The sequence below is a fragment of the Filicampus tigris genome, chromosome 2, assembly GCF_054856515.1.
Source record: "Filicampus tigris isolate MCC_2025a chromosome 2, RoL_Ftig_1.0, whole genome shotgun sequence".
In the NCBI taxonomy this organism is placed as follows: Eukaryota; Metazoa; Chordata; class Actinopteri; order Syngnathiformes; family Syngnathidae; genus Filicampus; species Filicampus tigris.
Window position 1 is genome coordinate 18,335,704 of NC_141218.1, and position 11,274 is coordinate 18,346,977.

General features: G+C 42.5%; 1 protein-coding gene across 5 annotated transcripts in view; it reads left to right on the top strand.

Annotated features, from left to right (window-relative positions):
- ccdc88b (coiled-coil and HOOK domain protein 88B) overlaps positions 1-11,274 on the top strand; it is a 58,520-nt gene that overhangs the window by 15,909 nt on the left and 31,337 nt on the right. For all 5 annotated transcript variants that reach the window (XM_086015556.1, XM_086015549.1, XM_086015561.1 and 2 more), the window contains 9 exons: positions 2,594-2,677; positions 3,373-3,513; positions 3,777-3,922; positions 4,457-4,538; positions 5,276-5,434; positions 7,382-7,528; positions 8,923-9,103; positions 9,576-9,691; positions 10,124-10,792. In XM_086015556.1, the coding sequence (XP_085871682.1) occupies positions 2,594-2,677; positions 3,373-3,513; positions 3,777-3,922; positions 4,457-4,538; positions 5,276-5,434; positions 7,382-7,528; positions 8,923-9,103; positions 9,576-9,691; positions 10,124-10,792 (1,725 nt within the window). The remainder of the gene's footprint in view (positions 1-2,593; positions 2,678-3,372; positions 3,514-3,776; positions 3,923-4,456; positions 4,539-5,275; positions 5,435-7,381; positions 7,529-8,922; positions 9,104-9,575; positions 9,692-10,123; positions 10,793-11,274) is intronic.

Sequence of the window (11,274 nt, forward strand, 5' to 3'; positions counted from 1 at the left end):
ATACTATACGTTGGGTAGAAATTTGAATACAGTGTTCCCTCACTTTTCCGCGGGTGATAGTCCATGATCTCCCGCAATAGGTGAATTTGAGAAAAGTAGAGGATGACTTCTTTTTAATGCTTCTATTAATTCATTATGAACCCTCCCACATGGTTTCCACCCTTTCAAATACTTGTTGCACAAAATGAAGAGTACCGGCACTGTAAATCCTTTTATCCTTGTACTTCTGGCGGAAGAAGAAGGAGAAGAAGAAGAGAAAGAGGAAGAAGAACAACTACTAAACTAATTGAATGGTAGTCATGGAAAGTAGATTTCAGTTTCACAACCAGGGTTTACAGCGTCAAAAGGCATATTAACCCACCAGGATTGTACCTCTGGCTACAATGAGACATCGGATTCCGGTTAGGGTAGGCGAATTTTAAACTAAAAAGAAACACTTTAATGTACCGTAGTTATTAAGTGGATGTTTCGTCATACTTGTGTGCTGCGGGAGGCAGAGCGCACTCCTCTCACATTTTTTCTGAACGGAGCCTGTAATCAGCAGCCTGATGCACTGGGCTTCGGTACTCTGTACTTTGGGCACTCTGAATAACCTACCGTCACATTTGAACAACCTTCTGAGTTTCCAATCAGTCTGAGTGAAGCAGAGCGCTCGGAGCGTATTTCAGAAGACATCCACGATGAGGGAACGGGGATTTTGGGGGCGACAGGCTCTAATGTTCATGGTCTCGGTTTTTGCAAAACAAATTTGCCTCCAAAAATCTTTTCTTTTGTTGATCCGATTTAAAAGGAAGAAAAAAAGTCAGAAAACATAAAATAGTGAGAAAAACCATAATACATGAAGTTATTGGTCACAAATGAAAACCCTGTGATAGTGAAGCCGCATTAACTGAACTGCGAAGTAGTCAGTCAATCCGTCAGTTTAGTCCGTCAGAAGTCTGTTGGCCCGCCAGTCAGCCCCCCCAAAAAACGTCAGAAAATGGGGGCCCGCCAGCGACGGATTTACATACAGTGACGGATGAAAACCCCTTCCTGTCATTCATCAGTTTGTCTTTTTTAAAAGGTGTCCCGTCATTCGTCATTCGTCAGTAAAACGGGCGTCCATCAGTGTCGGACTGATGGACCGGTCCGTCAGTCTGACGGAGTGTTCACCTCTGGATTATAGGCTATATGGGCAAGTATTGGGATACCTGGTCATTCCTGCTATAAAAGAGAAAAACATTGGATGTCAACTTTCTACAAGAGTGTAGCGTGTGTCTGCAGGAATGAACAAATGTAGTTGGACCTGAAAGAAGGTCTCACATTCTCACCCTTGTAGGTCAATCCAAGGGTGGATATTATTTCCAAGGAAAAAATGATGACGAAAACAATGCTAAGACTACTACACTTCTGAAAAATTCTGGGATTGTACTTTTTTAGGGTGTTCATTAAGTAGGACTTTGTGAAGGGTTCATAAGGCAGAGTAGAGAGAGCCCAGGGTTTGGAGTGTGGGCTAACGCTGTCCAGCGAAGCACTGAAGCCTTAAAACCTTTTGTGGCATTTAGAAACTTGCCATCCAACGCTCGTGGAAAAGCTGCTAGATTATTTAAGAGAAAAGAAAATGGGCTACGGACACTGAAAAAGCTTGTCAAGCAAAAACAAAGATTGTTGAAGTAATTCAGCAAATTTATTTGTAGATTCAGAATCAAGTGCCTCCCTTTTTGGCTGTGGTCAAATCTAGTCATTGGTCATTTATGTCTTTTTAATCTTTACCCAAGACTTGAAATTGTTTTTTTTGTTGCTGCTTGGTTTATTCCATAAATTGTTAGACTAGTTGCCATCTTGTTGTATGTGCAGACTTATGTACAGTACATATTGCATGATAACTGTCATGTGACGATCACATTTTTTACAAAATTGTTTGTAAAATTAGCAGAGGTGGGCATTTTACTGAATTTTGCTAATCCATCATTCGTCATCCGTCTGTGGCCACGGTACCCGTCCGTCGTTTGACAGTCCGTCATTTTTCACGACGAACTGAATTGTAATCATCAGTCCGTCAATCCGTCAGTCAGTCCGTCATTTAAGTCCTGTCGGTTAGTCCGTCAGAAGTCCGTTGGTCCGTCAGTCTCTCCTCACAAAAAACAGGCGTCTGCCAGTGACCGCCATTCGTCAATCGTCAGCAGGGGGGGTTCCGTTTGACTGTGCCAGGGCTTCAAATGTGCTCTAAAGCTGCCTGCCGTTCACGTTTTATCCGGAGAAAGCTTCGACGGAACATGAGAAATGTGAGGGACACCATCAGAATGATACGGCCGGGATGGAACATCCTTGCATCCATCGTAAAACATGAGCTGAACCTTGAATACAAGTCTACCCAGAGTTACATCAATTAAACATACTAATGTACATATTTCATTGTTATATTTGAATGGGCCCCAGGCCACTTTGTGCAGCAAGAGTTGAGCCCTGAGGTTAAAAAAAAAAAAAATCTAATCAACTACAAATTGGTTTACTGATTGCTCAAGAGACTTTGTGTATCAAGTGTACTGAAATAAAAGATTTTTCTGTGCCACTAATGAACACACCTGATTGAGTTTATTTCTTGTATCCGCAGTGTGAACAAAAAGAGACGTTCATTCAGCAGATCCAGTCTCTGGACATCGAGACACAGACTGCGCTCGCCGTTTGCATTCAACAGGTGCGTTCAGGTGCAGGCTGAACCTAATCCACAATGACTTTAATATTATTCACAGATTGACCCTAATTTCCGGGGAGATTTTCTATGGGGATTTGTATTCTTTAAAAGGATTTAGCAAAGGGTTATTTTTCTCTTTTTAACTGAAGCGTGAAAAAGAACTCCTTTTCATTCCAGCAGCAGCAGCAGCAGCAGCCTAAAAGGACCTCCACCTGTTATACACAAACCTCTCTCCCTGCTCTCATTTTCTGTCAAACTGTCCGTTTCAATAAAGCACGGATGCCAATTGGACATTTAAAAAAAAAAAGAAATAAAAAAAACGCCCCGTGAATAATTGCCCACATTACAGAAACAGCATGATGCAGAGCAGCATGACTGAATTACAGTAACAGCATGCTGCCCATGAGTCTTTTTCATTCCAGGCTTCCTTGCCTCATAAATCAGAGTAGTGAAGAGGTGTCATCCCTGTGGGGATAGATGCACCCCTGCTTGCTGCTTACAACATGCACCTGAGGGCATTTCGGATCTTCTCTCCTTTACAAGCGATCATTGCTTTTGCATGCATGAGTGGGCCATTTATGGACACAGTGTTTTTTTTTTTTTTAATACAAAAAAGGTTAATCTTACTTGGCCTTCACACTGCTGAGTGAAGGATTAGTTAGTTTGTGTCCCACCTAGTCACGGTGTACTCGCTGCAGGTGACTCAGGATCCGCGCTCGGTGCTGCCGCTCCAGTGGGAAGAGCTGCTGGAGGTGGAAGGTGCGGACCTAAAGTTGGTATTTAGCTCCATGGCCAAACAGATCCAGAATATGTTGGCCCAGAGAGACACACACCTGGAGGTATGCAAACATAATGTAAACACATTAAGCTTTCGTGATGCATCAAACTGCTCCATTGTACTTGTTCCAATACTTGCCAGTCTCTCCATCTATTCATTTCTACAGCACTTGTCACAGATGACTTTTAGGTAAAAGGCGGGGTTCACTCTGGACTGCTTTCCAGCCAATCATAGGGCACATATAGACAAACAACCATTTGAAGTCACATTCACACTGAATTTCTCCTTCTTGACACCGTCACTCTTCGGCTGACCCCCACCCAGCGCATCGCGGAGTTGTGTCGGGAGCGGGAGGGCCACACTGACTCACCCTTGGCGCCCCTGGGTGGTCACAATGACGAGCCTCCCCAGGGTCTGGCACTGCAGCTTGCTGACAGCAAAGCCAAAGTCCGCCGCCTGAAACAGCAACTGTGAGTCTGTGCACATTAATAAGTTTACATTAAATGGGAGCACCTGCAGGCGCTGCATCACTGCCAGAATACGAATTTAGGAGGAATCATAGAAATATGTTGCTAAATCATTTATGCACCAACCCTACTATGCTACACTCTTTAAACATGACCATTTTCTTCTCCTCTGATCCATTGTAAAACAAAGCTTTTACACAGGTTTTTAAATGGTTTTTTTTTTAATAACAGGCAGTGACTATTTGTATAATAAAATCCTACTAAAGTCTCCTGAAAATGGGCAGCAGACCAGCATGGCTGCTCTCATTGATCAAAGTTGACTCCAGTTCAAATTAATTACCTCTGGAAAAAGGGTAATGTGTCCATTAGCGTTAGTTTATTTATTTATTTATTTGTTTGTTACTTCACTGATTCCCAAACACTCTGGCGCCAATTTCATTTTCCTTTAATAATTGCTTTTCACTTGTCGCCTTTGTCATTCTGGCTAAACTTTAAGGATGTCAGAAAAAATGTGATTGCTCTTTGTCTGTCTTTTAGGGATGATAAAGGTGATCAGTTATTAGACTACAAGCAGGAGATTCAGATGATGGAAGAGCAGCTCAAAAAGCTTCAGAAAAAGGTTTGTGTGGTACACATTTTAAGTTGTGTCCTTCATACAACTGAAATGTACACTATCTCTAACAACAGTACATTGGCATCAGGAATCACAATCAGGGTGTTAACAGTAACGCATTTATGGAAACATAATTATTGTATTGTTCGACTCAAACTTTGTAACCCATTCTGTGTGCTTGCTGTTTGTACAAAACTGAGCCCAGAGCAACTGTGATGTCATTTTCGACAGAAGTGACAAAATGGCCGCCCCCTGAGATGGTTAAAGACAGATAGATTTTGCTGCTTAACTCATATTCCACAAACACAATATTAATCAGAATGCCTCGTTTCAACTAGTGGGCCTGCATAGAACATAATCTTGAAAAAAAATGTTTGGCTTGGCTTCCTTCTTTAAAAATTAATTAATTACACCACAACGGCCTGAAGACGGCAGCCGACCCGACATCTGCCCGCTATGTCTGACGACCAATCCAGCTCTGATCACCACTGTAGTCCAATTTTGTGTAGCCTACTCTAAATTGTCTTCATAGCCTGAATAAAGTGTGCATGTAAACATAATGACTAAGCTGTACCACAGCGTGCTTTAAATACTGCGAGCCATAATGTCAATTTGAACATTCGACCTCACTCGAAACAGGCGACACAAGTCAGGCCTCATTCAATTGCCTCTTCATATCAGTTACACGTTTCGCTGACCTCACCAATGTACTTTATGTTCTGTATGCATGTTCATGTCTGCAGAACCGCTTACTGCAGAATGAGTCTCGGGGCCTGCGTGCTCTGCGGGACGAGCTGGATTGCGCCCGTGAGAGAGCCGCGCGCTCAGAGCAGTTTCAGAATGAGCTCCAGAACTGTAAACACAGACTGCGCAGCCTGGAGGTGACACGCACTCAGCTCAAGGTACACACATTCACACACACACACACACACACACACTAGAACACATGCACACACAGACATCTGACTGGACCATTCACACTGAAGAGCAAGCAAGCAGAACCATATCATAACATTGTTTGGCAGCACAATTCACATCATGAAGCTGCTTAACTGGGAAAAAAAAACTGTAGAAAATATGTTTGGTCATAAGAGCTTTTAGTCACACATGAGATTTACTTGGCTATGCTTTAAGTTGAGCACTGACATCCCTGTGAGGCACCACGCTGTGTCCCTGCTGTCACCTTCTCACTCTGCTTTCATTCTTTCTGCCTTGGCTCTGCGTCCCTGTGGCAGCCCAGATTAGCTCAAAGAATGACTTTCCTCCATGCCTCTGTCTCGGCTTCATTTTCCGCAAACTAAATTAAAACATTGGGGTGTGGATAATATAGGCAGTCTCTTAAAAGACAAGCCATCGGGACGTGTCCAAACGGCAGATATTGAATGATAAACAATATAAGCACTGGCAGCACGGTGGAAAGTGTGTTTTAATGAGGAAAAATATCACTGTAAATTATTGTATTTTATGTAAATAGATACAGTAATGACAAAGTACATGCTTTTTGGTTCAATCCAATTGTCATTAAGCTGCTCCTTCTGGTGTACATGCCTTGGTCACCTGGAGGCAGTATGGTATAGACTGTATAGACATCCGAATATGCATGCAGCCAAAATACTACTCAGCAGTAATATTTGTTGTTCTTTGCTGAAGATAAAGAATATACATCTGCGAATATTGTATTATTTGTCCACGTGTTGCGCCACCGTTTGCGTTCAAATATCCATTGCAGGCATGTCCAGCTCCGGCCTGCCTGTTTTCCACCCCTCCCTACTGCAACACACCTGATTCAAATGATCAGCTCATCAGCAAGCTCTGAAGAAAGACGATAACGATCCTGATCAATTGAATCAGGTGCGTTGCAGTAGGGAGAGATAGAGGACAGGTAGGACAGCGGCCCTTTAGGACCGACTTTTTGGCACCCCTGGCTTAAAGGGTCTATGTTTCCCATTATGTGTTAGAATTAGCATTAAGCTAATGTGAAATATGTGTCTTGGTTCAATAAAGGTTGAGAAACACTGATATTGACAAACAATTGTTAACCTATTGGCAGCTCAATTTTCCAATTAACCCAATAATATGCATGTTTTTGGAATGAGAGAGAAAACCCACACGAGCAAGGGAAGAACATACAAACACTACACAGAAATGAGTTAATTAACCACACATTACAAACAAAAAAAATAGGGAGAGGTCGAAATGGATTAATGCTATTTACATTCATTTGAGTGGGGAAAGATAATTTGAGTGTTTTGAGTAATAAAACAATAAATACAAATTTTCAAATGTCAACTCGCAAGAATTGTCACGTCAAAGTCAGTATGAGGTTGCTGAATACCAAGTTAAAGTCAAATAGATTTTTTTTCATCAATTTTAGCCAAGAAGGTCCCAAGTACTAAAATTGACAATTTAAGTCTGACTCGAATCATGTGACTCAAGTCTTGGGTCAAAAAGTTAAAACACGCCCAAGATCAGTCATAACTTGTGGCTGATGCTGTTCCACTCAAGCCCTATAGGTGGCAATAATGCACTTTACAAATTGGATGACACCTGACCAAAATATCATGCAATTTTAATTTTAAACAGACATTGTCAAAATTACTGAATTTTATACTGTTTGAGTGGTTATAAGCAATGCTATCAACATACTGCTGGATGATTTACAAATGTGCACATATACAGTAGACAGAAACAAGCTGCCACATTAAACTTTGTAAGCAAGTGGCTAATGAGATTTTCCATTCTCAGTGCACATGAAAAAACACATCTCAACAATAGTAAGACCAAGTCAGTGTTTACATATCCTAACAATGAAATGAATGTCCTCTCTTTGCATGCGGTGCCACCTGCAGGAGCAGCAGCAGCTGTGTGCAGCCCTGCAGGAGACCAAAGCTCTTTTGGAAGAACAGCTGGCCGATGCGAGGGCCCGATGCTCCGCGCTGAGGGAGCTGGAGAGGGACAACCTGCTGCTGCGTCAGCGGATTATAGACGTAGAAGCGGTGGGTACAGTCAAAGACATATATGGGTCATTCCAGAATTGGAGGACAATTTAGGCACAGAAATCTACATACTACATAGTATGAGAAATCTTAGTTGAGCAAGTAACAACAGAGTACCGGAAGTTAATTTGAGTCAATTTATTTAAAGGGAAAGTCAACCCTAACATATTTTTTTCAAGAATATGTTCTATGCAGGCCCACTAGTTGAAACACAGCATTTTGATTAATATGAAATATGAGTTAAGCAGCAAACTCCACCCGTTTTTAGCCTTCTCTGGGGGCGGCCATTTTGTCACTTCTGTCGACTGAAAATGACATCACAGAACTTCAGGGCTCAGATAACGACCAATCACGGCTCACCTGTTTTCTGAAGCTGAGCTATGATTGGTCGTTATCTGATCCCGATGTCATTTTCAGTCGACAGAAGTGACAAAATGGCCGCCCCCATTGATGGCGAAAAATGGGTGGATTTTAAGATGACTTAACTCATATTACCACAAACACAATATTAATCAGAATGCTGTGTTTCCACAAGTGGGCCTGCATAGAACATAATTAAAAAAATATGTTTGGATTGACTTCCGCTTTAAATAGGAATGACTTTTGTTTGGACGCTGATTCCACCACAGGAATTCATCCTATTACACACATACGTGACTCCATAGTGTTAGCCATTACGTCAGAAAATGATTTTCACAAAATAATGTTATGATGGCCAAATACAATTAAGTCATTTTCGTTCACATCTGTAACAAGAATGCCTGCATACACTTGAACCAATCACAATGGTTCTCTAAACAGCAGGTGCACTCATTGCTTTTTAAAGGCCACATTTTCTGTCAGGATCAGAAGTGCAGTGCTGCTTAAATGCTCGTCAACAATCACCGCAGAGTCATTACCGCACATGCAGACACTCTTGCACTGAGTGAAGGTCGCCCCTGTGAACGCATGACCTTTTGCACGTGGAGAACATTAATTACCATTAGATTCCCACTGATCCTGCCCGTGTGTCGCAAGGTTGGAATGTTTCCGTCTTAATGAGATCAGTTCTTTCATAATGGGTAGATGCACTTATAATTTGCAGAGGGATTTCTGTATGTAATTCATGAATATGCATTGTAAATATGCTTATAGTGTAATCGGTTCTCTTTTATTGCCTTTAGATGCACTTTTAATGCTTAATTTTTGTCAACAGCTTTGTGAATGGGATTTGATCTGTCTCTGGTTGTTTTTCTTCAGGCGGTAGTGATTTTAATAAAATCAAATTAGAAAAATGGGGCCAGAGAGGGATATTTTTTTCACCGAAAAAGTGGTTCATTGTATTTAGGATGGAAACTATAAACTCTGCCTTTTTAAGTAAATATGTTTCCCTCAATACGTCTTTCCTTGTGCAGGAGCGTGACACCGAGAGGCAGCGTGTTGACGAGCTACTGGAGCTGAACGTGAGCCTGGAGGCGGACCTGCGGCAGTGTGGCGGTGGCAGTTGTGCCGGCATTCCTGCTACGGTGGCTGCTGCTCACCGTCGCTTCCTCCAATCAGAGGAGGATTTGGATGAGGAGCTGAGTGAGCTAATTGGTCAGAGCGCCTGTTTTTCTGCACCTTGTCATTTAAGACATTTTAATTAGCTGATAAGAGGAAATATGTTGCGGACGGATCGGGCCTGTTGTTACAAAGCATAAAATAGAAAACAGTATGATATCATATATGCATTCAGCCATTTTGGTCCTCACCTTTGGAATAGCCTGCCAGAGGATGTCAGGTCTGCAGAGACTGTTGATATTTTTAAGAGGAAGCTCAAGACACACCTTTTTAGTTTGGCTTTCAACAACTTTTAAATAATTTATCTTTTCTTTTGATTGAAGATAATTCTATGTTTTGCTTTGAATGTTTTAAAGCACTTTGAGTTGCATTTTTATGTATGAAAAGTGCTATATAAATAAAATGTGATTGATTGATTGATTGATTGATATCAATTTCTCCACTTTTCCCATATCAGCTCTTTAAAAAAAAATGTTTTTCATCCGACCAATACTCTTGATGTATTCAGACCAGAAGCCCCTGAGTGTGGAAGTGGGCGAGGCGTCAACGCTGAGGCTGCTGGGAGCAGAGCAGGAGAATGCGAGGTTGAGAACACGCCTGGAGGAGCTACAGGCTCAGCAGGAGGTCAGAGGTCATAAAGGGGCAGGGCGGTTTTGATGCTGTCCCTTTCGTACCCTAGCCATGTGATTTGGCATTATTCTTGTGCCCTTTTGGCAAAATGAACTAACAGACAACTGCAGTTTGTTAAATACATTAAATGCTGTATACATTTTGCCCATGCACTTTCATCCTATTTCTCATCTTATCGTTTCTATGGTTACATGAGTGCAGAGAGTTCCTTTGAAAACTATTTTTATGACCTGCCAAAAATGATTTAAATGATTCTGTAATGACAAAACGTTTTCTTATTTAAATATTTATGTGAGGAAGTGTTTTGGGAGTTCTTTTCAAGCTTAGTTCATAGAAACAGTAAAAGAGGCACAAATGTAGACAATTAATAAGACAATAACAGGTTCTGACAGTTCTCTTCCCCTGTGTTTCCATTGCACTCTCCAGTTTCACAACCTCAAGAATGAAAATGCCACTCTGAAGCTCCAGCTGGAGGAGCTAATGGCCAACCTGAAGCACACAAAAGGCAAGCAGGAAGACGCCCGAACGAAGCAGTCGGACAGTGAGGATGGCGAGACCGGCGAGAGGGGGGTCCAGGGACCTGAATCCTGCAGGGGCCAGGGGGAAGGGATGGTGAGGTTGATGGAGGAGAGGGAGCGCAGACGGGAAGTCATCGTGACGCAAAGGGAAGCAGGGGTCGGGGAAGAGGTTCTCCATGTTAAAGGTGAGAAAGCAGAAGCGCGTGATGAGGCGATCCAGCCCAAAAGAAGAGGAGAAGCAGAGGGTGACCACATCGACATTCAGGAGCAAAATGAGTTGAAACCAGAAACGGCCTCATTGGACATCCAAAGTAAAGGATCGCAACAAGAACCCACAACTATAGAGCAGGCTGTGCGCAGCCTTTCTGGTGCTGATGCTGCTTTGACAAAGTGTCTCCACGAGGCCCAGGAAGAAGCCGACAGGCAGGCCTCGGTGGCCCAGGAGCTGCGCTCCAAGCTGGGTGTGCAGAGCAGGAAGTTGTGGGAGGCCGAGCAGAGGCTGACGCTCCTGGAGGCCGAGCTGCAACACCTGAGGAGAGCTGCAGAGAATCTCGGGGAGGCCCGAAGGCAGATCGAGGTATGGATGATGGAATGAGGGGAGGGAGCGGACATGGGATTGCGTTGGAGATTGATGGAGCTAATAATGGCAATCAGGAGAATGTGCGGCTGGTAGCAGAGATGATAAATTGGCAGCCAAACAAAAGCGTGCATGCATTGGACACGCATTGAGTTTCTTCGAGGTAGCCAGAAGTCATTTAAAAAGGACAAAAACAACAAGCGCAACTGTGACAACAGGCATTTATCATAATACACATGTACTGTATACAAAGACACTCATCACTTTTGATTGCACTTTTAGCATTACTCTTGTGGTTATAGTGATGTAGTTTCACTGCATCTTACAGTCTGTATTTTGAATACATTTTCCCCTTCCAAAAATAAAGTACCGGTAATCAATATTAGAAACAAACTACAACCACAAAACGTCACTCAATCATTGCATCATCACATATTCATCGGTATGAATGCATTTATAAAGTAAGAACGCGATTATTAAGT